This window comes from Pagrus pagrus (assembly GCF_965226575.1).
Source record: "Pagrus pagrus genome assembly, chromosome: 22".
NCBI lineage: Eukaryota > Metazoa > Chordata > Actinopteri > Spariformes > Sparidae > Pagrus > Pagrus pagrus.
Genome location: NC_140204.1, coordinates 13,469,224 through 13,496,127, shown reverse-complemented (window position 1 = coordinate 13,496,127; position 26,904 = coordinate 13,469,224). Strand labels below are relative to the sequence as shown.

General features: G+C 40.0%; 1 protein-coding gene across 15 annotated transcripts in view; it reads left to right on the top strand.

Moving 5' to 3' along the window:
* LOC311251930 (receptor-type tyrosine-protein phosphatase delta) overlaps positions 1–26,904 on the top strand; it is a 366,189-nt gene that overhangs the window by 321,316 nt on the left and 17,969 nt on the right. For 4 of the 15 annotated variants that reach the window (XM_084344610.1, XM_084344607.1, XM_084344606.1 and 1 more), the window contains 18 exons: positions 2,683–2,952; positions 4,025–4,606; positions 5,069–5,214; positions 6,058–6,202; positions 7,851–8,156; positions 9,007–9,200; positions 9,608–9,634; positions 10,087–10,204; positions 10,646–11,233; positions 11,641–11,738; positions 11,877–12,133; positions 13,354–13,447; positions 15,277–15,486; positions 16,507–16,667; positions 18,688–18,699; positions 20,356–20,468; positions 23,137–23,234; positions 26,364–26,487. In XM_084344610.1, the coding sequence (XP_084200736.1) occupies positions 2,683–2,952; positions 4,025–4,606; positions 5,069–5,214; positions 6,058–6,202; positions 7,851–8,156; positions 9,007–9,200; positions 9,608–9,634; positions 10,087–10,204; positions 10,646–11,233; positions 11,641–11,738; positions 11,877–12,133; positions 13,354–13,447; positions 15,277–15,486; positions 16,507–16,667; positions 18,688–18,699; positions 20,356–20,468; positions 23,137–23,234; positions 26,364–26,487 (3,543 nt within the window). Of the gene's footprint in view, positions 1–2,682; positions 2,953–4,024; positions 4,607–5,068; positions 5,215–6,057; positions 6,203–7,850; positions 8,157–9,006; positions 9,201–9,607; positions 9,635–10,086; positions 10,205–10,645; positions 11,234–11,637; positions 11,739–11,876; positions 12,134–13,353; positions 13,448–15,276; positions 15,487–16,506; positions 16,668–18,687; positions 18,700–20,355; positions 20,469–23,136; positions 23,235–26,363; positions 26,488–26,904 lie in introns of all 15 variants that reach the window. The other 11 variants (XM_084344611.1, XM_084344603.1, XM_084344616.1 and 8 more) reach the window with 4 other exon arrangements.

Here is a 26,904-nt window from a genome sequence, read left to right as displayed (position 1 = left end):
CTGACGAGGATGTTTCTGCACAGGAAGTCATGAAAGAATGATGTATTTAGAGCGTTATCCACAAGACTTGACAAATGTAATGATATTCAAATGAGCAGGATAATATTATGTCTGTGGGGAGCGTGCTCCAATTGGATATTAATTAAATATTGAGTGAGAGAAACGTTGTATTTAATAATGCAAGCAGTTCCCCTAGTTTTCCTCTCTGGAGAACTGCAGTCTGCTCAACAGAATGGGCTTGAATCAGGAGCAGGCAGCAGGAAGCGTGTGCTGGTGTTGCAGTCAAATATAGCAAATACCTGCACAAATAACCAGCTCAGAGTCACAGGAATGACTATAGAGGCTGTTTACAAGCAGGGTCGATTAACATGCAGTTAATACATGTATTCAAACATTTAAAGTGCAATATTGTAAAAAGTATTTTTTTGTTTTAAAGCAGGTCTAGATGCCATAAAAATAGTATGAAAGTATTTTTAAAGAAACAGTATTCAGAAAATATGCCTTTTAAATGAGCTTTCAGGAATTTCATAAAGTTGTGATGTCACAACTATACAGTTACTGCCCTCAGAAGCTGCAGCAATGGACAATATGAGTAAAATAATGTGTTTTATGAAAATTAAAGCATGTTTCTAGCAGACAAAATGAGGATATTATGGGACCTTTAAAAGTGTAATATCCTTTAACAGTTTTCTTCTAATATAACCTAAGCTAGTTTCACTACCATGAGCAGTGACACTGACTCTACTTTTAATTTCAATCTTCCCTAGATGTTTAATAACATTGCCTTCAGTCCTTGTCTGCCTCCCTTATACCTAAGCCCTCTAGCTATCCACATCATCTGTATAGTGCTGAAATCTTCGTGAATAAGAATCCTCACAAGTAAAACCATAGGAGAACTACTATATTGTCTCAATTTCCACTGTCTTTCCGTTAATTTACCCTTTGTGCTAAGATGTTGTTGCCCTCTTCTCTGTGTTTAAGTGTTTAAGCTTTCCCAGGACCTGTACCCTGTACAAGCCATATTTACAGCAATGTAACACTGTCAGACTAACCCCTCCATTTACACTGTTATTGCCCCTGTTACCCCCCACCCCCCCACCCGACTCTCTCACATGGTTGCCTCACAAAGTTCCCATGTATGCATGACAGACTCCCCTCAAAAGGCCTTGAAACCCTTCACGTGCATTATGAATGTCATGTCAAGCATTTAAGTTCACTTAAAAGTGTAACCTTTTCTTTGCGCACTCAAACCTTTGATTTGTTGTCTCACAATATGTTTTTTGAATGCGTATCCACTAGAGCTGTCAAATGATATGATTTTTTAAATACAAATAAATATCATTGTTGCTGTTGTTAATCATTATTATTCAAAATATTGTAATTTAAAATTACATGAGAAACTCTCAAATAATCTTAAATAACTAAAATCTTGGTTAAGCTCAGACTCAAAAGGAAACAAGTGTAACATACGTAATTACAGTGTAGTTTTAAAGTTTTTATCAGTGTTGTGTCCTGCAGTTGCATCTTATAGCATGGTATCACTTCTTTCTTATAAGACGTGTGGTTTTCCTAGAAATCCTTTCAGCTTCACCTCTCAATTGGAATAACCACTCTCAGCCCTTTATCTTAGACGACCTGCAGTCCTGTAGAAATGAAATTAATTAGCATCAATTAATGTTCCTGATTTTGATTCGTTCACAGTCAGGGACTGATTTGTACAATCACAAAACATAGTCTGGCCAGACACGTTAATGCTTAAGAGCCAGCATAATTGGTCCTCTTGTGATAAGCTAAAGATCTCTGATTCATCATTATATACGCCAGCATAAAGAAATTAACGTGTTACATTACTTTTATGCTCTGAGCTGTCTGGAAGAGTAGTCTAAAGCCACTCTAAAAAGTTCACCTTCCTCATCCATCTTCACGGCATTGTTTATAATAAAGGTAGGCCAGCAGAAAGCATAGCAGTTTTTTTATCTTATCATGACTGTACATAAATGGCACTGCAGGAGTGTAGCTTAACCTTGTCAGTGTATCTTTACAGTAGCCAAAGGGTCAGACAGGGAAACATGGCAGGCTGATTCAGTTAAGTTGATCCAAAATGTGGATGCATAACATTTGACAGCTCTAGTTTCTACTTTGGACTGAGCCTGAATAGCACAAAAAATCATCATTCCCCTTTGATGCCTTTGCGACGTCTCTGGAGTATTATCTATGTTTGTGTGATGTGAGAATGTGACGAGGCACATTATCTCACATCAGCTGGAAGAGCGCAGCCTGAAAGTTGTTTCTTAGCACACAACTGTGGAGTGCTGCTGACTCTCCGGCACTTTGTGCAGTTCTGTATATCTGTACCGATGGTGATACAGTATTTTTGTGCATGGCGCTCATGTTGGTGTTAACCCATTCACCATTGAAATCTCCAAGTCTTGGATCCGATGTAATGAAATGTGTTTTCCCAACCTTCATCAATCACAAATTATGTATCATGAAAAGGATTTCATTTTTCTGCTACATTTAAACCTTTAAAATTCTGCTAATGTTCTTGATGTTATACAATGTTAGATCATCAGTCAGTTTTCTTTGGCAACATTTAAAGAGAATTCAGAACATTTTTCTATCAAAGGAATTCAGTTGTTCCATTTTCTGCTCGGTTTTCACACCATGTTTCGTCTTTTTCAGTGCGCCGGGTGCCACCGCGATTCTCCATTCCACCTACAGACAATGAGATCATGCCAGGCGGCAGTGTCAATATCACATGTGTGGCGGTGGGCTCTCCCATGCCCTATGTCAAGTGGATGCTGGGTGCCGAAGACCTAACGCCAGAGGACGACATGCCCATTGGACGGAACGTCTTGGAGCTTACAGACGTCCGGCAGTCAGCCAACTACACCTGTGTGGCCATGTCAACCCTGGGGGTGATAGAGGCTGTGGCACAGATAACGGTGAAAGGTGAAGCTGCTTCTAATTCTTTTTATTTATAATTAAAAACAGGCACATGCTTCAAATTCTGGTTGCAGTTAAAAATGTATCCATCAGTTTGCAGCTAGTTTATGTTAGCAGCAATTTATCCATGCAGAGAGTACTGGCAGCGCTTTTAAGAAAGTTATTTACCTCTCCCTGACATGATAAGTCATCTGTGGAGGATTCCTTAAAGCTTTAGACAAGCCCTGGCACCAGCCTCAGTGCATTAGATGCCAGATCGAGAATATAGTGAAGTGCTTATCTCTCAGCTGGAGAGCTACAAAGCCACAAGCTCACCATTTCTGTTAGCAAGAGGCGGGGAGGGAGGAGGCGTGAGAGGGGTGTGAAACGTAGTGAGTATTGTTTGGTGTCCTCTGTAGGCATGGTACTTATCTGAGTGTAATCATATCTACACCGCAGCGTACCAGAAAGATATCCCAGATTGGTGTCGCCGTGTTCACGTGCACACGAGGGACAGACTCCCATATGCACACACACAGCTTTGTTTTTCCTAGACATAACATAGAGATATTAGTCACAATATAACAGTCTGGCGGCAAGCTCCCCCAGAAGCATACTTCAAGTGGCATATAAAGACAATATATTGCCTCAAAATCTTTTGCCTTGTGCCACGGCGCAGGGAATTAAAGCAATAAATTTACCTGTTAAATTATTAAAGTGATAAACACTGGGAAATCTGAGATTAACGACAGCAGCACTCTCATCCGCTACGCAGGGGGTATGCAAGCCTTTAATCTCTCATGTTAGTTCATACATAACTTACGTTTTTTACAAATGTATACTAGAAAACTGAAATAATATTAAAACTATCTACCCATCTCATAGAAAGCACTCTTGACTTAGATATACTGTATATAATCACTCCGGCTAATAATCACATCAAATTTGCTGGTAAATTAATGTAATTAATATAAATCAACCATCTACAAATTAAAATAAAGTCTTTATTGCCTATAACATAAAATTAATTACTCTACAGAGGTATAAGTTTGTAATATTTGCATTTCTGCTCATTTTTATGTAATAATTATCATCACAGCATTGCCCAAGGCTCCTGGCAATCCTGTGGTGACAGAGCGCACAGCCACCAGCATAACCTTGACTTGGGACTCTGGCAACCCTGAACCGGTGACCTACTACATCATCCAACACAAGTCCAAATACTCTGAGGACTCGTACAAGGAGATTGATGGCGTAGCTACCACCCGATACAGCGTGGGAGGCCTCAGCCCGTACTCGGACTACGAGTTCCGGGTGGTGGCGGTGAACAACATTGGGCGAGGGCCACCTAGCGAGAGCGTCGAGGCCAAAACGGCTGAGCAGGCACCCAGCACGGCACCGAGGCAGGTCAGAGGTCACATGCTGAGCACCACCACAGCTGTCATCCACTGGGATGAACCGGAGGAGGCCAACGGGCAGATCATGGGCTACCGAGTCTACTACACCATGGATTCCACCCAGCACGTCAACCTCTGGGAGAAGCAGATTGTTCGGGGGTCTAACTTTGTCACAATCCAGGGCCTCATTCCCAATAAGACCTACTACATCAAGGTTTTGGCCTACACCTCAGTAGGTGATGGACCTCTTTCTCCAGACCTTCAAATCATCGCTAAGACAGGAGGTGAGCACAGCTTGTTTTTTTGTTGCTAGAGAATACATAATTGAACAAAGTTTAATGTTCGTACTCCACAATTAAACTTTGAATGTCAGAAACATTTTTGAAGCTACATTTTTTTGTCACCAATCCTCATTAGTGGGTTGCAGTCGTTACCCAGAGCTGTAAACACACAAATCTTCAGGCTGTCAACAAAAACTTCAATTGGCTTTCTCGAGTGGGAAAAAATTATTTTGTATGAGGAGAAATTTAAATGCCTTGTTTACTTTCCTATAAAAAAAGTCAAATATTATTTTCAGCAAGAAGTAACCGTGGACTATGTATATGTCTAGACCATACTGATTCAACTGCATCCCCTAAAAATGCAATCTGCCTCCGTGACATCTGTGCGAGTATGACTGTAATGATAATGAATAGTGCAAGATGTGAGATAGTAAGGGATTCATCTCTTTGTTCTGTGCATTGCAGTTCCCTCCCAACCGACCGACTTCAAAGGAGAAGCCAAATCAGAAACCAGTATTTTACTTTCATGGATCGCCCCGGCACAGACTGGACAGGAAAATCAAATCACAGGATATGAACTAATGTACAGGAAGAGGGATGACAAAGAGGAGGTAACTTTATCATGACTTGAGACATTTTGGCAGCCCTTTATTTGTAAGTCTGTAGACAAAAATATGCTAAATCACATAGTAAAGTATAATAGTTTGTGTTATGCAATCATGCATTTTGTTTGATAATGTTATCAAATATAAAAAGTCAAATTTACTTAAATACATGGTAGTTCTTGCCAAACAGGCATCTTTGCTTACTGTTGGAGAATATGATTTGTAGGCAGGGGCATCTCAGTCACACAACAATGGCAATTTATAATGGTATGTTGTGACACAATTTACCTTTGCACTTGACCATAATGTGATTTTGATCATATTTTAATGAATTGTTCAGCCCTACAGCACATAAAAATAAAATAAAATACAGTGTAAAGAAATGGGTATATTTTCTTAGAATTCAATGGCTTAATTTAAGGTGACAATATTTATGGTAATTAGTTTTAAAGATTGTCATCAGTAATTGTATTAAATTTGACCATAACCCAAAGCAGTAAAAAATACAGCGATATAACTGGATAATGGCTGAAGCATTACATCAGTATGACAAATCTGTAATGTGAATCTTTAAGCTGCTTTTGTTTTTTAACTTTGAGACATTCGATAGACACTTGTGCAAACAAAGAGCCTTTGAAGAATCAGGTTTACAAAGCAATTTGCCAATCACTATAAAGTCTACTAAATTGATTGCCACATTCATTTATATAAACCAACAACTTGTCTCAGTTCTGACAGCAAAAGATGATACTTTTATTTTCCTACCAGGAAGGGCAGTATGCTTATATTCATTTTTATTCAGAACGGCCTGTCTATTTTGAAACTGACAATATGAAACTTTCTCCACAGAAACGCATCAGCTTTGAGCCGACAACAACATACCTGCTGAAGGACTTGAAGCCCTTCACTACTTATACTTTCCGGCTGGCTGCTCGTAGTAAACACGGAGTTGGAGCTTACACGAATGAGATCTCTGCAGAAACTCCACAGACACGTAGGTCCTCTTCCTTATCTGACAGAGTTTAAACTATTCGGGGAAGGAACACATTTTCAAATGCATTCCAAATTTTTTTTCACGTGTGCTGCAGAATCCCAAAAAGTGACAAAAATGTCAGGAAGGTCCTGAGCACAGATAAAGCAAATAAGATTTTCCTTTTGAGGGTTCATGCATTTGAAAAGATGTAAACATTCGAAATAATAAATAAGTGTTATGAAGTCTACCTGACCATGCAGTATTCACTTTGAAAAGGTTGCACGGACAGCGTAGCCACGCTTTCCTGTGAAGTCAGGAGACAAGGTTACAAAAACTACCCCTCTCCACCTTTGTTGTGCAAAAACAGTCTGACTTAACTGAATGATAAATCCATGAATTATTTATATGAATGCCCACATATGCGTTACCAAACTGTTTTTTTTATAAGTAAAAGGGCATTTTAGGACACCTTGTCTCTTGACATTGCATGTCAGCTGAAAATTAGAGAATAGAGAATTTCTGAGACTGAGCTTTCTATGTAGCTACACTTCCAAGAACCACTTCTCTGGACGAAAGAAAGGGATTTTCCCATTTTTTGCATTGATGTTTTCACTCAATTCAAATTATAATCAGTAAAGTTGTTGAGTAATGATATCATAGAAAGCTCAAAGCAAGCATTGTCTCCGTAGTTAGGGACATTTCCACCCAAAGGACCTCAGATTTATGAAACATGTTGAAAATCTAAAAATTGGATTATGTTGTTTATTACCAAATTAAATTAAATCAAGTTTAACTCATAGAAAGATTCCCCTCAAACCATAGGTGCAAAAACACTCAACTGTTGTATTTGACTTTGCAAATCCAACATAACTCTGAGGTCTCTGAAAGACAAGGGCAGAGATCAGGTGGGTATAAAAGCTCAGAAGTTCAAACTCTGCCCAGATGTTTGTTCTGAGGTAAATGATGACGTTAATTCAAAAGTGCATGCCAATGTTATCAGAATCTAATAAATCAGTCATGTCTCCTTGGGAAGCTCTCTGTTGTACAATCAGGCTTTTACCACAAACCAACAGGCTTCGGAAAGGTTGGTGACAAATACAACATTTTTCTATTTTAAACTAGTAAAAGCATCAACCTTTATGTTTTTGGATTGATGGTAACTGCTTGCCAAATTTGTCTTAGTTATTACTACATTTATTTTGGTTTATCTTCAATTATTTCTGAAGTACTTTGAAATAATTTTAGGTTTTCATTTTAGAATTCAAACATTCAAAGAAATGATATATCAGGATATAATTTTGTTTCCCTTTGATTTTATGGTAATTTTTTTCATGACAAAGGTAGGTTACATATGTGGAAGCTGTCCTTTTTCCAATCAACACCTCTCATTCATCATCAGTGTGTACACTTTTGTGTTGGTCTTCATTTGCTTTGTCTTTATTTGTGCTGTTTGATTGATTTAAAATACTTTACATTCACCCATATAAGTCCTTGTGATTTTTCCTCATTTTGTGTCATTTTGTTTTCCTTTACTTTTTTTCCCCTTTGGTCAATTCTACCATCATCACCCTTACCAAAACAAAAACACCTTTCAAACAAAAATCCAACTCAATGAACGGCCTGACCAAACAAAAAAAAAAACCTGCACAAAATCCAACCCACCAAGCAGAACCCTCAGGCCCACCTCAGGATGTCAGGTGCTTTAGCTCCAGCTCCACCAACATCCTGGTAAGTTGGCAGCCACCTCCAGTGGAATTACAAAACGGGATCATAACGCAATACACCATCCAATATGCTGCAACTGAAGGGGAGGACACTACAACTCAACAAATCACCAGCATACCACCTGAAATCTCCCAGTACCTTTTGGAAAACTTGGAAAAATGGACAGAATACCAAGTGACGGTCACTGCACATACAGATGTCGGAGCAGGACCGGAAAGCCTGCCACAACTCATCCGCACAGAGGAGGATGGTATGTGTTCGCTAAAACAAAGCCCCAGCTGGAAATCCAGTCTACCCCTCTTAACTACTGCTCTTCAAATACTAACAACTATTTCTACAATTCCCTCTTCTTCTCTACCCCTTCTGCCTGCCTCTAATAAGACTGTCGCCACTCGATACTTTTAGCCTCATTTTGGACTTTGCACTTTTTCTACCAAACAAACTGTGACTCGCTTTGCGAAAGCACCTTTTTTGGGGCTTTTTTTCCCCCCTTATGCTGCTCAATTTCAACACATGGTATGGCATTTTCAACTGCAGGCCTCCAACTTCCAGTCCCAACTGTCATTTTTTAAACTGTTTTTGAATGGCAGCATTTTTATGCAACTCAATTTTTAGGAGTTCTGGACAGTGGGAATAACAAAAGGTGGAAGAATATTTTTTGAAGGCCATTTTTTTTAAATATTTTTTCCCCCCTCATGTGATAGAATCATTTTTTATTCATTTTTTCCTTGCTCCATAGCCAAAATTCTTGTTGTGCTTCAAGCATTTGAAACACTTGAAGCCTCCCCCCCCTTTGGCTCCACTTTTCTATTTTGACAAAATACATTTTTATTCCATGTTTTAAAAAATCCACTCTACCCATTTTTAATGTTTCAAGATTAGGTCAGTTGTCAGACCTGTTTTTGCTGTTGTTTTTTCCCCCTTACCATTGTTGAAATATTGATGTCATGCAGTGCTTGTTGCAGTTTGCTGCACTTTTGTGATTTTTTTTTGTCACTGCAGCATTTTCCGCTACGGCTTTTGGGCAAGATTTTAACAGAGGGTGAAGGGGTTCTCTATAATTTTGACCTCTTTTCTTCTATCCCATGGTGTTCCTCCAGTTCCTAGTGGGCCACCTCGTAAAGTTGAGGTTGAGGCTGTCAACTCCTCATCAATTAAAGTGATCTGGCGCTCACCGATGCCCACCAAGCAGCACGGTCAGATCCGAGGGTACCAGGTGCACTATGTCAGGATGGTTAATGGGGAGCCCACAGGACAGCCAGTCATCAAGGACATCCTGATTGATGATGCCCAGGTACAACACCCTCCTCAGCCAGCCACCTCATCTCTCAGACACATAGTATCACTTTCTCCCTCTCACCTTTACATGCACTATAGCAAAATCTTTTATTTGAAGCGGAAAAAAGCTATCACCATGTCATCAATAATTAAACTCTGTAAAATAGTGATAAATTAGCTGTTTTGTCACTGATTACATTTACAATGGATGCAGAAGCTGGGCATATTTGTATCTGCATAAGTCTTTATATCATTATTGCTACTTTTACTTTAATAATTATTCAAAAATGATTCGCTATCAAGAAACAAATTTATTTAATGGCTGAAGACAAACTGTGTGTGTATTTTCTCACCAGTGATTAGCCTGTATCTGGGCCTTATTTGTTGTCTTTTTTTCTCTCCATATTCTTTTATCATAATCAGTGGGAATATGATGATTCAACTGAACATGTGAGTAGTTAAACTTGACACAAATCCAATGTTGTTCCCCCCTGCTGTCATCCTCTGCATGAATGGCATGTGTCTTTGGTTCAGGACCCAGTTTTGAACAATAGTTTGAATATTAACTTAAACCTAATTTGGAATCTTTGACTAACATTTTGTTCAGAGATCGAATTAAATTTAACTGACTAAATACCTTACTGGTTTGAATTCTACAAGGATGCTTTTTTCGTTGCACAACAAAGGAATGTACTTCAAAATGATTTACTTACTAAAGCTTATCAATGCTATAATTTTACACTGAAGCATGCCTCAACTTGAAGTATGTGCTGAGAGAATGTGTCTGTTGTGTCTTCCGTGATGATAATGCCGACATCAGATCCCACTGTTATCTCTTGGTTTGCTTTCCTCTGCAAATCAGTCAGTGAGTGTCCTGCAACTAAAGTTCTGCATCTTTACAGGAAATGATCATCACTGAGCTACAGGCTGAGACCACATATTCCGTTACTGTGGCAGCCTATACAACAAAAGGTGATGGCGCACGTAGCAAGCCCAAACTGATCACCACCACTGGCGCAGGTAACGTAACCATCACTGCAGACAAAACTCCTGTGTTTCTTTGCTAGTACACTAGATTTAACTACAAAACTTCTGCTCTATAATGTTGTGAAACTGCAGCCAATAAGGGAAAGAGCACCAAGCAAATATTCTTGTCGTGGAGAATGTAAAGTGGTAATGCAGGTAATTGCCCTCTCATCAAGTGGAATAACTCTTACCCACTTGTGTGACATGGCAGTACTGTAAAATAATGGAAAATGTTGAGTGAAAAAAAGACAAGAAAAAAGGACACCAAAGTTCAGCTCTTTCAACGCCTTAAGTACAGTTAAGTACTTAGTTGTATACACAAACAGAGAGATAGATAGTAGATCAACTGATACTGAATGTTTATTTACTACAAATATGATCAAAAGGAAGCATATTTATAACAAGTTGTCACTTTCTCCACTGGTGCTGTCTTAGTTCCTGATAAACCTCGGCTAATGGTCAGTACAACCAACATGGGCACAGCTCTCCTCCAGTGGCATCCCCCAGCATTAACCCATGGTCCTCTGCAAGGCTACCGCCTCCGTTTTGGCCGCAAAGACGTGGATCCGCTGACTGTCATTGAGTTCCCTGAGCGGGAGAACCACTACACTACCAAAGAGATCCATAAGGGAGCCTCATACACTTTCCGCCTTTCAGCGCGCAACAAGGTGGGCTTTGGTGAAGAGACGGTCAAAGAGGTCACCACAAATGAGGCGGTCCCAGGCGGCTACCCTCAGAGCATTACAGCAGAGGGTGCCACCACCTCTACCATTCAGGTTAGCTGGCAACCTGTTTTACTGGCAGAGCGAAACGGCCAAATAGTGAAATATGCTCTGCAGTATAAGGACATCAACAGCCCACGCAGTCCCTCCGAACTCTTCATCACCGCACCAGAATCAACAGTCATCCTGGATGGCCTTAAGGCAGATACAACTTATGATATTAAAATGTGTGCCTTCACCAGCAAGGGCTCTGGTCCCTATAGCCCAAGTGTCCAATTCAGGACACAGCCTTTGGATCAAGGTAGGACCAGTCCCTGAACCTTTTGAGCCCTTTCCCTTTTAAAATCAACTTTTCCCTGCAAGCCTCAAATGGCAGAAGTTGACAAAGTATGGAATCAAGCAAGGACTTTGGTATTAACATATTGTCCTACCCTTAGTCTCCCTAATCTAAGAATGATTTAAGAAACTCACATGGAGTAAGTATGTATGTCTCTTTGTGTCTTGTCAATCAAAGGTCAGTCATTAATTTAAGAGTTGGTGTTGGTAAGAAGGTAAGAGGACAGTGTTGAGTTCAGTGTAGTACTTATTTCAGCCTGGTTTTGAAGGAGACATTCTCAGGTAAGCACTGGTGTGGGACCACTGGTAGAGAGAGATTCAAAAAAAGGATGTTTTGTGTCTAAATCACCTGCTCCCCCTTTCTTTTAGCAGTGTTTGCAAAAAATTTCCACGTGAGAGCTGCCATGAAGACATCAGTGTTGCTGACCTGGGAAATCCCAGACACCTACAACCCAGCTCAACCTTTCACTGTGAGCACTGCCCAGATAAATCTAACATTAACATATGCATTGACTTACTACACAATACCATGACACTAAAAACTATTCAGTTAACATTCACGACCAAGACTTCAATGTCTACATGAAACAACTCATTCGCATATACAGATCCTCTACGATAATGGGCAGAGTGTGGAGGTGGATGGGAAGCTAACACAGAAGCTAATCACGGGTCTTCAACCTGAGACACAGTACTCCTTCCTCCTGACCAACCGTGGCAACAGTGCCGGAGGTTTGCAGCATCGTGTGTCCACCATGACGGCCCCAGACATCCTTCGCACCAAACCCTACCTGATTAGCAAGACCAACTCAGACGGTATGGTGACAGTGGAGCTACCAACAGTGCAGACATCTGAGAGAGTAAGGTAAGTAGGAATGATCAAACTAAAGGTGATTTCTAATTGCTTGTAACTGGGGCTTCCCAAAACTCTGATGATCCAAATAATCAGTTGAGTTGCCACTAAGTTGTGTTTGCATTTTTATCTAGTTAACAAACTTATTTTTTGTGTGTCACTGTACACAAAGTAGTGCAGAATAAAAGCGTGGCAGGCTGTGAACTTTAGCAAACCCAATCTTGAGTGAAAATTACCCCCAAGTCGATGTATCGACCCAGAGTGCCGCCTCTAAGTCTAGATTCCTGTACTGCCCCTACTTGTTATTGCCAACTTACATCAAGCATAATATGATTTGACTTTAGTTGAATATGTGACTTGTAAAGACATCAGAATGGTGCAGTGGAACTGTCCAATGCAAATGTCTGTGTTGTTGATGATTATTTCTTACTCATGCATTGTGAATGGAAATAAACAACTTGATAGCTGACCTTGTCAGGGATAATTCCTCCAAAACAGAGTCATTTATATTCATCCCAACATTTCAGTGTAATATCCACTTCACCTCAGTCATTACACACTGAAGCAGCCCGACTCATTTAAGCGCACTCCTCTAAGCCCTGTAAAATCTCTTATAGCCTTTCAACAAAGCCCAGGGTTGTCAGAAGGCCAAGGAGCACATCCGATTGTAGACTGACGCTTCAAACCCATCTTGGATTTTTTGATCTTGCTGGATGCACTTGGCCCACTGTGTCCCATGCCAGAGCTTAAGCTAATTAGATTCCCATTAGCCTGCCACACTGCCTTCCTGGCTAAGGCTAGCTAATGCACTGCCCAACCAGGAAGCCCAGTAAACTCTGGCAGAGGCCGTTATCTCTCTTGCTACCCTGATGAATGGATGAAAAATCCCTCTAATTCTGTGTCTCTTCTGCATTCACAGAGGTCTTCTAATTAGACCTCAGGGGGGTCTCAGCGAGGTGTAACCCTATTTCCTGACTGAACATGCTTACATTAAACAGAAAACAGAGGGAAAAGGCCCTAATCGGTAGCTTCCATCTCAGTTCGGGTCAACATGGTTGGCACTGGGCAATGCAGTAGTTGGTAGTAGCTAGAACATGCAGGGGTTTGTTTGTACAGGAAATAGTGGCCATTGTTTTGCAGTGCAATTGGTGAACCTGTGTCTTTTAAAAGGGGCAGTGATATTTTCCTTGTCTAGAATATTGATGTATTGTGATTTGCATTTTACTTTCCAGGGGATATTATATTGTGGTCGTACCTCTGAAGAAGCAGCGCCCTGGCAAGTTTCTCAAACCCTGGGACAATCCTGATGAGATGAATTTAGAGGAGGTAAGAAAAGTAAAAATATGACGTTTCAAATTTCTGGTATTTTTCTGTTATCCGGTTATTGTTCTCAGCTTCTTAACGGGGTCTACTTAAATGTGTGCACATGCACCCCATTTCTTTTCTCCAAACTGGAAAAAATAAGTTGAGGGAGTTAAGAGGGCAGGAGGAACAGCAGATGAGTCTTCCTGATTGACGCAAATAGCTGCAGAGAGCACTGTTCATATGGAAATGAGAACATGAAGTAGCCATCAAGAGCACTGCAAACTCAACCCCCATTCCCCACCTCCTCCTCCTCCTCTTTGTGTCTGTGGTAATTACCTGAAGAGCTGCATCAGGCCTGCATGTCTCTTCTCATTTCAGGCAGAGCTAGGCTACTGTGTATGCACAAAACACTTGACAACTTTTATATTTAGCCAGTTGAGATAATTCAGTAACTTCTGTGCATTGCAGGCATGGTTAGGCATGTAAGAAATTGAAAGTTTTATTACTATGTATTGTAAAGCTTTAAGCTACATTACAGATATTCCTTTAAATGCATTGGAATCTAATGGATCTGTACATATTGTAGTCTCTCCCCCCAAATCCTTGCTTATTTTGAAATGTGCAATTGTATAAACATCACAATATATCACATGTCTAGGAGGCTAAAAGAAAACACACCATGTCTTTACAGCTCATGCCCACAGGCCCATGTCTGTAGCCTTGACCGATTGCCCAAAAGTCGCCCCTCTGTCAGAATTTATTTGTTTGTCAATATTGGCACTCACCTTTTCACAACTTTTCCCAAGGGCAGCTAGATTTAGCCGTGTTGACAGGAGAGATGATTGAAGACATTATCGGGCAGCACCAACAGCCCCGCAGCCAAAACAGAGCACACACAAGAACGCACACACCCTAATGTGAATGACAGGCGCACACGGCACACACAATCACCTGTGCACGTAAGCCAGAGATATGAAATCAGACGCCCAAACAACTAGCCAGGCCTGATTAGCATAATTATGATCCATGCTTTGTATTGGAAGTTTAAAGTTGGATGGTACAGACTTGGTTGAAGGGCACACTGGATGCATTTCTTTCAGCCTATTAGCATTATTATTATTGTTGGTTGGGGGAGCAAAGGTGATGCATGTAGCTCTAACATTAATTACTTGAGGGGACTTGAAGTACTGGAGAAAGAAAAACTGTGGTTTAATATGTAATAATTCCCTTTGAAAATGATTAGTGGCAATGGAAAAGCCTTCAAGGTTGGGAGGAGGCCAAAACAGTGTTTTTTTTAAATATAGTAGTAGTTCAGATCCGTCTGTTGATACATAATTTAATATATCCTCACTTTGCATATCTTTAATTCATATTTATGAAAAAAACGATGGATGAAAATACATAATTGTACACTGTTAATCAAATCCAGCAAAAATCTCCCCAAAATCTATTTGTCTACATCTAACCATCTCAAGCAAAAAATCTTTCTGATTGTATCAACAAGCGAAAGTAATTGAGCTCTGTAAGTTGTAAATCAATTTAGTCTCTCTCTCTTTCTTTTTCTTACTGTTTGACAATGTTGGATAATCCTCAGCTGTTTTGTATGCTGGAAATTCACACAATCTTTTAATTTCACAATCTTTTGTAGTCAAAAAAAAAAGATTAAATAAGTCATTGATCTTTTCTGTAATTTTCTGCCTCTCGCAATCAGCGTTTTCAGCTCAGCAATCAGAAAGAAAAAGAAAAAAATCGAGATAGCCTGATTTGGTTTGTGTAGCCCTGTTTTTATGTGTGTGCTGGAAAGTGTCCCTACGTGTTATCAACTGTCTGCTTCTTACTCCTCACTGTAGCTGCTGAAAGAGATAAACCGAACTAGCAGAGGCCTTCGGTTCCAAAGGCAGGCAGAACCCAAAGCCTATATCGCTGCCTACTACAAAGCCCTGCCCAAAGATTTTACCCTGGGAGATGGCAACTTATACGGCGACTTTGAAAACAAGAAACTCCAGAATGGCCAGGAGTACATCTTCTTTGTGCTCGCTGTTCTTGAGATGTCTGAAAACGTAGGTTTGCTCTTTCACACATGTGTTATCTCATTCATATGTCTCTCATATTATACTTGAGTTCAGCTTCAGACATGAGCTTGCTCGCCTTCAGGTTATCCCATGCTAGCGATCTCTGGTTCTTGGGCTGTATATGTTAATAAACAATAAAGGGTTAAACCCACTGCATCGTGGCGGAGGGTCAGAGTTTGCTTATGGTTAGATGTGTTACATCTGAGCCCTTGTGAGGCTTTTGACTTAAAAACTCATAGCTGCAGCTGGCCCATGAAAGCTGACCCTCGCTGCTTTAGGGAGAGAAACCCCTTAAGACCTTAGCTGATCGCGAGAATACCCCGATAACAGGGCTCCTCTTTAATTGCGTCCTACGTGCAGTCCACCTTATCTCCGCCGCTGCAGCTACTGTGTGTGCGTGTGTGCATGTGTCTGTCTGGACGGAAGACCAGAAAGCCGCATGATTAGGCAGCTGCAGGCGTGATGATGGATTTGATGAGCTGCAGGGTCTATAGTCCTGCCTCGCACTCTCTCCGCTAACCCCGAGTTCAGGTAGAGCAAAAACGATAATGACGGACGGAGGGAAATCTCTAATTTGCCCACTGAAGCATATATTTTCTTCCCACAAGACCATTTTTATTATCTCCTCTTAGAATGTGAAATAGTTCAATCAAGGCTCCTGTATGGGAGAGATACTGAAGATCATTTTGATTGGCCAAACTGCAGCTTAGCAGAAATTGCACAGCAAAACTTTGAATTGGCTTTTAATTTGTATTGTTGGTCATGCTGTCTTTGTCAGAGTCTTGTTAGATATGCTCTGTAGTGGGGGTAAATTAATTTAAGTCTTGCAGTAGTGCTTTGAATATCTTGAGCCTGAGTGTCTTGATCTAATGTTTCCCTTCCTCAGCACAAGCTCTGAATGTTCATGTAACTTAAGGTGAATGAGTTTTGGTATGTGTAAAACAAGAGATCACAACACAGATTTAAGGGCAGAAAATTGATCCTTGATTTGTTTTTTCCCTGGCTCAGATCATGTATGCCACAAGCCCCTACTCCGACCCGGTTGTATCAGCCGACATCGACCCCCAGCCGATCATCGATGAGGAGGAAGGCCTTATCTGGGTGGTGGGCCCAGTGCTTGCTGTTGTCTTCATCATATGCATCGTCATTGCCATCCTCCTCTACAAGAGGTGAGGACATGAAATGATAATCTGCATACAAACTTATGAAAATAAAATAATCAGATGTGACTGCTACACTTAACTGTGCATACAATGGTGGTACACATTCAACGCCAGGGGACAGTGCAAAACATGCACTACTGTATAAACATTTTTACTTATGTATGTGCATTTAAAATTAATGTATAGCCACTATACATTTATGCATGAACATTAATTATTAAACATTCATGACACCAGCACGCATACCATGCTCTGCACAAATCCTCAATTAGCACATGTAAGTGGAGAAACACCAAATGTAAGAGTTTAACTTAAAGCCTGAGGCGCGTTAATCTTTAGACTATCCGTGACCCTAACTCTCAGTAGATCGCAGGCACTCTAAATCTCACGTGAGTAAATCCAAACATGCTGTCATCAAACACACGCCTACAATCCTTCAACAGACACATGCGTTGACAGAGAGTAAATCAGACACATTCATCTACCCCCCTGCACGCACAAACACACACTGGCAAACACATGGAAAACTGCGGCAGTGCTCTTTCACACTGAATCAAAACAGCCCTTTTGTCTGAAACCCCCTAGTGGTAGCGAGACCCCGCGCTGTCACTGCTCATCAGTCAAGCGTAGGAGGGCAGAGCTCTGACTATCTGCTCCATGTCACTGCATGTGTGTGCAGCTTTACAGAGGCCCTGGGGCCTGGGTAAGCATCGCAGCCGCCCCAGCTCCTCCTCTTTTACTACTACTTATTTCACAAGAGAGAGTGGCTTTAGACCGCGACTCTGACCTTATGCTGCCCGCCTGCTTAGCCACGTCACACAAGCGCAAATATCTCACATGCATTCGTCCTTCAATATCTTTTCTCTTCTCACCTTTTCCATAATTTTACGGAGAGTTCATTCAATCAAATGCCCAGCCTTAAGCAGAATTTCACAGTAGTCTTCAAAAAAGTAATTTTGCCAAGGTAAGATTAGTAAATGAAAAGTCAGCACAAGCTATAATCAGTGTTGAAGACAAAAAAAAAAATACATCAATAGCAGTGTTGTGTAAGAGGTTTAAGCATACAGCTTTATTCTGGCTCTCTCTTACATCTTATTGTCCTTGGATTCCATCCATATCAAGTTTTGGTTTAGTTAATACAAAAGTGAATTGAAAGTGACCAAAGAGCGTGAGTGTGGGGGGGCTTCAGAGTTTCCATCTGTGGCAGGCAGTTCTTCACATCAATTACCAAGCCAGTGTCACGTTAGGGAACATCGGTGCATAACCAGGAGATATTTCTCTTGTCGAGATCAATTTTTATGCGACAGAGTGCTCCTCTTGTGCAAAACAAAGGGCAACAACCATGTTAATGTTGAGCTCTAGGAAAGGACACGGGGATAACAATGTGCAGCTTCATCACAGAGAAACATATATCAGAGTAAATTGAACACCTACACACAGAATAACTCGAGTCTAGTCGTGTCTGCTACCTGACCAATAGATTCTGGTCATTTTTCAAACAAAAATGTTTAAAATATGCTTAAATACATTTGAATACAGTATATGCATCATAAAATAATGATCTGACATGTTTGTATTTATAATACCATATGCATAAATCTTGAATATGCATAATTCCTGATAAAAAAAATGAAAAAAACAGTGGTAGGCTTTTTTGTGGGGAAAAAACAGACACAGCAATTAGGAGTCAAGAGATGACTTTTATGCTTGAACAAGAAGCAATCAGCTGAAACTGCTTGAAATAGCAGAGATACAATGTACAAATCTTGGATGCACCTGTGAAACTGTAGTATTTGAAACAAAGAGCCCCAAGGCGGCATAATTGAGCATAATCTCTGAAGTGAAGCATCACTAATCTTGCACGTAAAGCAAAATTGAGATATGATTGGTATCGTTTTGTCTCTTATGCAGCCAGTCATTCGCTTACTCTACAGCAAAGTTTCTGGAATTATCCATTATATAAAGCCAAAGGTCTTACCACCTAATGTTGTGTCGATATTTCTTTTCTTGCCCACCAATGGAGCAGCAAACCAGACAGGTAAGAGTGAGAAGGAGGTAGACAATAACTAATTCCCTTTAAATCCTTTTTTTGTGTCCCTACACTGAATATATTATATTTAAACATATAGAAATTGGTCGCTCACTGGAGTTCAAGTCATTCATAAAATCATGCTCTGCCCATCAAAATGAACATGTTTAATACATTTTACTTACTATTAGCAATGCACCAGTGTTTTATCTTTACCTATTAATCATAAACATTAAATGGATAATGTCAAAACTCCACTATATTACCGTCATACATATTCTGTATATATTTTTGTATTTTGTATATTAATATGAATGTCCTGCAAAAGGTGATCAATGTTTTATTGTTTTTTCTTTTACTGATGAATGAACTGCATTGCCGTTTATGGAACTAACACTTGATTTATACAACTTTTCGTTTTTGTCAGAGGTGACAATGTACACTGAAAATCTGTGAAAAAATGATAGGTCACACTTATTATAACCATCATTGATAAAAGATAAATCACTAGTTAAAGCAACATTATGTAGTAATTGGCATTTTGTGTGATTTGTGCGCAACAATGTTACGTGTTGAAAACTTATATCTTCAACAAAAAAACATTTATGTAAGCTGTGATCCTACCCTCTCACTGAAGTTACATAGTGCAGGAACAAGTGATAGGGGAGCGGAATGGCTGAGACAGAGACACCAATCACTTTATTACAAGACACTGTCTCATTAAAATGATTTTGAAGCTGTTATTTTTAAAGTTAAAAAGTCACATAATGTTGCTTTAATTAAAGATTAGATAATAGTTATTTCACTGTTAACAACCAATGAAATGCTTTCTAAACCATTTGTCAAGCAATTCCAAAGGTTTATAAACATCAGCAACTTTATGACATTCATCCAAATAAAGTTTAAATATGAACCACACAGTATTTATCATATATAAGTATCTGTATATAAGTATATATCTAAGTATATAAGTTGCAACTTTACAACAACATGTACAAAACAAACTATAGAGCATCTTTGTTAACAGTGAAATAACTATTATCCTTTAACTATTAAGTTTAATTAACTATAAATACACCATTTATAAAATGTAAAAAAAAATGGTTATGATGAAGTGTTACCAAGTGATAAAACATCAGACTCTACAAATATGAATCCTAATACTTGCATTCAAAATGATGAAAAATAGACCTAAAAAAAAAAGGGAGTGAAGTAACAAGAATACTATACAACATAATGCAATGTAGTACAATAGCATTGTAAATAATATCTTTGTGTTCTTGTTGTTTTCTTTTGGAGCTACAGTAACAGCACCATGTTACAACATAATGCAATCTAATCACCACCCTTCACTACACCTTCAATATGAATATAGAGTTTAATTGACACCCTATCTGACACTATCATTGTAAAGAGCTTCACTAAAGGTAGTATTTACAGGGCTATTGTATTGGATTGCATTATTCTGTGAAGTGTTGATGTAATTTAGTCCACCCCCTGTAGCCTTATGTACTGTAAGAATGTAGTCCTGCCACCTCTCTAATTGCATATTTGCCTGCAGTATTTATCAGACTGGAAGGCAAACTTTGAGGTTACACAGTAAGAGTTTTGAGCACCAAAATAAATAAATAAATAAATAATTCTAATTTACTGTTTGTTCTGCAGAAAAAGAGCAGAATCTGAAGCTAGAAAAGGCAGTCTCCCCAACAGCAAGGAAATGCCGCTGCATCATCCCACTGACCCTGTTGAGCTTCGACGTCTCAACTTCCAAACGCCTGGTAGGTATTCCAAATCAAACCAGTGGCAGCCATCTTCTACACAACTGATTATGTATTATAGAAAGTGATGCTACTGATTGCTCGCTTCAAGGAATAATTATATTCACAATTAGCCTTATGTCCTCCATTGTTTGTTCATTTGCAACCACTGCTGATGCTAAAAACCCAATACCCTAACGTCATAAAAAGTCAATCATCTTTGCAGTGAGATTGGCATTAAACAAGTGAGCAGTTTGCAGGTAGACAATGGACAGGTGCTCAGAGGAGGCACGGAGGGTCAAAACTGACAGTTTCCTCCCAGGAGACACTTCTCAGTGGAAAAAGAAGAGGCAGAAATGCAAGCTTGACAGTTTCATGGCAGCTGTCGTCTTCCTCTTCACCTGCGTTGTCCAGGTCATCAAGGCTTGTCATGCTTACTCAGAATAGTACAGTCCTGCTTGAATGGTACCCTGCTGGTAGAAGTCATAGGATGCAGCATTGTGAAAGGTGAGGGAAATTAAAAACTGTGTCATGGCTCCATTTTGAATACAAGCCAATGGATTGTGACGACAATGTGGTGACAAGCTGTAAATACTAGCGTTTACTCGCTTTGACCTTTAACGCTTTAGGTGAGCTGTGGTCAGTGGTCATGGCCTTGGCTCGGTCATGTGACCGTTTCTCGCCTGGGTGATACGACGGGCGTCACAGTCCATTTATCACCTGGAAAGGAGGAATGCATCTTTGCCCCTGTCCTGACAGACAGAGACGCACTTAACTGCTGTTTTGAGTTCCTCTGGCACCACCTGCTTTGGGACAGGTGTTCAGAGACTGCCAATAATGTTGTAATATCAAAGCCATATTTTTAAGGTCAGCTAGTATGAAAGCAGGATGAATTATCCCTGCAGGCTCATTTTTGAAAAAGATTATGCATATTTATGAAAGCTCTTCAATGATGTTAGGACCATTATGGGCTGTTTCATCCTGGCAGAGGGGTATTTTTCCTTTTGGCTCAGAGTGATCTCAACCATCCTCCCACTATTTCACTCGCCTCTCAAGCCATCATTTCCACCACCCTCCCCCCACCAAAACAGTGTTTCTAAGAGCCTGTATCTTGGCTCTCTCACTGCTCAAAAAGGACCAACATTTTTTTCCCTACCACGTGACCACTTTCTCTCAAGTCCCGAAGCACTTCCACATGAGACCACCTCTCTTCCCCTACTCCCTCTACCCTTTCTTTCACCTCTTTACCCCTCAATGGACATTTTCATCTTAAGGATGCTTGATGTTTGAGCGACGGCATGATGGAAATGGTACTTTCATTGTCCCCCAGTGGTGGAAATGGATTTTGAGTAGCGGGCTGCAATAGAAACACCCTTTGCCGTCTTTCAGAGAGACGTGAGAGTGGGTGGGAAAACGAGGCTCAGCTTCCATTAGCTAATGCCCACTTGTGGCAGCAACCAAAATGAAACATCACCTCAGCGTTGGAGAGAGAGACACCCAACTGCTGTGTCATAATGGCACCTGAATTCTTAAGTTGCAGAGCTTTTGCTACAGGCCGGATTGCGGCAGGATGTACAAAAAGGTTTCCTCGTGAAGACCCTACACTTTTGATTGTTTCCTACATCTAAGCTTTTAAATATGCTGATGACACATATACCTCGACTACAACCCATTTATAACAATGCCAATCCTACCTTGTCAAAGTCAAGTGAAGTTAACTGCAGGCTGAAACTTTATGCTGCAGACTATGCAAGTAGCGTATCACCATGTCAGCATCCTCAGGTTAAAATGAATGTCAAATAATGTCCTGTGGTTGCTCGACTTTGGTTTGTGCTGCTAGGATTTTTATTCCCTGTACGCTTTCTTATTTCTATGACACAAGCATGGTGGCACAGTCAAGCTTCTAGCATGACAATTTTTTGTATGTTACTAATGGATGTCCCATGTAGAATACACATAATTCATTCAACTACCTCTCGTCACGTTTCAATTTCTACCTTCTGTTTGTGAAGAAAATAGTCATCACATTGCTATAACATCTGCAACGTATTTAATTACACCGCCGTTTCCTCCACAGGTTCAGGTGCGTCCAGTCACCCCAGTAACCTCCATTTGTCAAGTTAGTTGGTCTCGATTATGCATTTGACATGTTTTTATTTAGCTTTAATTCCTTTCTTTTCCTTTTTTTCTGCCTAGTCTTGTATTCCCATTCCCATCTAATCCATCTGGCATTAATGCTATGTCATCACAGGAGGCGGAGTTTGAAATGACAGCCTGAAAACATGTCATCGCTCAAAGCAGACGTCAACATCTGGCCTAACATTTGAATGTTTTTTTGTTTGTTTTTTTTTAGTTGTTTGTTTTTTGGGATGTTTGTTTGTGTCTGTGTCTTACTGTCATGCTAACTACCCACGGCAGCTTTCTGTGTGAATAACGTTCTTCTCTCTCAATAGGGAGAGTCCCAGTGGGGCAAGTGTGCTCGATGACTTCTCATTGGCTTCTGTATCCATATTCTCTCTATTAGCATGGCCACTGCTTTGAGTGAACAAACTAGCCTAACAAGAATCCACTCTTCCATTCCCCCTGTTAAACACACATGCCGCTTACCTAATGATTCACTGTTGGCTTGTGCTTGGGTGATGCCCTCTTACAAGACTGGTGACTGACCTTCAGTCCATCTGATTGACAGGTATGGCGAGCCACCCTCCGATCCCAATTATGGACCTGGCAGATCATCTGGAGCGTCTGAAAGCCAACGACAACCTCAAGTTTTCACAGGAATATGAGGTGAGTGTCTACAGATGATGATCCAGCAATTGTGATGAATGTCGTAGCAAGAGTGTTGTGGCATACGGACTACAATGTAAGATCATGTCTGATAAAGGAGCATGCTCACAAACTGATTTCAATTAACTTTCACTATTTAGTTTGGTGGCCAGCAATGCAAGAGCATTTAGCGATATTTTCCAGGAAGCCTTAATCCTATTATTGCATACCCATGCCAACCACACAGCAGTTCAAGCATGTCAACAATGTGTCAACTGGCTTTGGTGGATGATGGCCAAACAGGGGCAGAGGTTAGGAACGACTTCCTTTCAGACAAACTCAGAGATCTGAAATCGGTCAGGGTGCCTTTTTTCACGGCAGGCATTTTGACATGTCATAGCAGGAAAAGCAGAGTTCAATTATCAACATTAATAATGGCTGCATTCCATTTCCACTTTCAGGGCCCTGCCATTGTGCCTGCTGGTTCACTGACATGATTTACTGAGGCACTTGAATGGAAAAGAGGCCATTATTAATGTTATTAGTAACACCTGTTTTTTTCATTCCACGACAGGTCAAAAATGTCTGCTGTGAAAAAGGCATATGTGACAAAACTGAGTAAAATGGAATACTATTATACCAAAAAACCTGCACAGAGAATGCACCTATTTTAAGTGTAATTAGTGTTTCTTTATCAAGATGGTAAAGCACTGAAAACAGCACATACATGAAGTTGCACTCAACCTGGTTTACAACGCTGTCTAATTTTAATCTCTCCTGTAAATGACATACTCCCATTACTATTGCCTGCTCCACCATGTGGAATCATATAAACAACCAATTAAAATAATAGGACTAAACTTAAGAGGTGTTGCTATCAGCACCTAGAGCCATCACCACTGATCACACTACGAATGTGCTGAATGGAGCAAACAACATACTAAACATACAGTATGCTATATGTAGAAGGATATTCAGTACGGTTCATTGAGAGACCTAATGCTTTACCCTTTTGCTAATGGGAGTGACTAATGCACTACTAGACTCCAACCAGTTCATCTTAGTTTTTACTCGAGATTGTACAGCCACAATCAGAATAAAAATGCCCCGTGGAACAAAGGTGATAATAACCGTATACTTATGTGATTAAACCTTCAAAATTTGTGCTTTAAAAATTCTTTGACAGTCAGATAGTGTAAATATTTCCTTTTATGCTGGAATTGCATGTAGATGAACTTGTACTTGCAAAAACACTCATGTAGCCTGAAAAATGCTGCAAGAGGTCCTTTCTGGGGCACTGTGTGAGATGGGAACGGTCACTCTTTCTCTGCCCATTTCTCTCTGCGGGTCCTGCAACGGCTCCAAAATCTATGAGGTCACCACATGGTCGGCTGCCAAGCTGCCCAATCATTATTGCAGCTTAAGTACATTGAATTCCAATTTCATAGAGCTCATTCGAGAGCAGTGGAAAGCAATTTTGGGAGCACAATGAAATAAAGATTTTTATTATGAGCAATGTTGCAGCCCAGTGTTTCAACATATTTTGATATAATATCAGGCTTAGCCAGTGGTTTGTCCCCCACATATTGCTGCTTTAGGTGAATTCTGCAGATAAAGAACTCAGGGCTGAAATGTATTATTGTATTCACATTGAGTTGTATGTTCAAAAATAACTCAATGTATTTCCTTCCATGGCCATTGTAGTATTATAAAGATTCCCATTATTAAACTGGTCTATTATATATAATAAAACGATTTGTTTATGTTTATCGCTCCTGTAAAGTATTTTGGAGAAGTCATAAAAGCATGATCTATAAGCAAGGTCAGTATGGCTGTGTGTGTTGCAATATGTCCTATAGCATGTCTTCTGCGTTACAGTGGAGATTAACTCATAAAAGCAGGCTGTAGTCATTAAAACACAAGTGCAATATTTTCCCTGTAATGTGAAATGGAATGCTATCTTTCATGTCTTTGTATTTTCCCTTTGTGATAATATATTTTATAGTTCATTTATCTGTGATGAGGGACCATTATCAATCCCAGCTTCACAAAGCTGAGCGAGGGCTTGGGTAGCAAATTCTGTTGAACTAGTCTCAAGTGTGGTATCCTTGTCTGTGCCATCAGGTCCTAAAAATCAAATGGAACACAAGCTTTTCCTTTGTGACCAATTCAGAATGTATCTTTCTGTCCAACTAATACTTTATATGTAGCAGGTATTTCATGGCAAGGACAATACAAAGTTCACATAGTTCTACAAAGTGAAGTATCCACTTCAAAGTCAAATTTCCATCTACAAAGTGGTCTCTTACACTTTTAATTTAAGATTTTCTGACCTTAAGTGTCAACTTAGATTCCAGTGGCTGCTGACAACCCCATTTTCTACAGGATACTGAGAGGCAAGAATATATGCTACTGAAAAACATTAACTGAGAAGAATAAAAGTCTGGGTTAGACTATTCATCAAATAAACCAGCAAGTCAACAACTTCTATTACCTTTCTATCAAGAGCACAAGATATTTCATGGTCACAACTTAATTTAAGAGCCTTCACGTGATGTGTGTAGGAAGTGGTTATTTTGGTATTCCAGCACATAGTGTGTAGCCTTAAGACAATCTCTTGCATGCCCAAGGGCTAGAAATGAAGCAACATTTTATCAATATTTTACAACCTTTCTTCTTCACTGTATTGTACAAGAGGACAAACAGCATCACGAAAAAAAAAAAAGTATATTATGCATGACACTAACAAAATATTTTGTATTTGGCCAAATATACTATCAGTGCAAAAACAGACTGTTCGGAAAAACAAGACCAAATTCATATGAGTTTTCAATTGTAATAAACTGCCTTCTAGACTTGACAAACAAGGGCTTGGTAGACTTCAGACATACAAAGCTAAGTTTGGCCTTGAATTTCACCAGAGACCTTAAGAGATGTATTTAAACATCAGTAAACTACAAAAGATCAGCTTTTGCTTTATGCTCTGTGGTGAAAGGCATATTTGAGTAAGCTCTCTGATACGGATCTTGCACCAGTGCCTCACGGGCAATTTCCCCAGAGTTGAATTCAATCTAAGCAATGAACTACTGTTAAATGTTCATATAGTGCAAAATATTTCACTGTAATGACAAATCTTCTTCTGCTTCACAGTCCATCGACCCTGGTCAGCAGTTCACATGGGAGCATTCTAACCTGGAGGTCAACAAACCAAAGAACAGATATGCCAACGTGATTGCCTACGACCATTCTAGAGTCTTGCTCTCCGCTATTGACGGTATGCCGCCCACCGACATCTTCCCTCCCAACTGTTGTATTGATTCCAAAGACAGCCTGTGCAACTGTATCTTTTAGACCTCGGGAGCGCAACCAGAGTGTACTTTTAATACGTATTCCTACACAAGTGTGTCAGACTACTTATTTCCTTTCATGCCTCAGGTGCTTGCGAAGGAATAGATGGCTTTAGAAAAAGGCAGCTTTCTCTAAAAAGCTGAGTTTAATCATATTTAAGAATGATGTATGATGCAAGTATGTTTTATCAGCATCTATATTGCCTATCGCCTATTTCTTGAGTGTAATTATACTTCAAACGAGAACAGTGAGTACACTGGAAGATACACTTGTTTGAGGGAATGCTTTTTCCAATTTGCTACCTGGTTGAACCTGACAAACAAAAATCACAGCAACACACAAG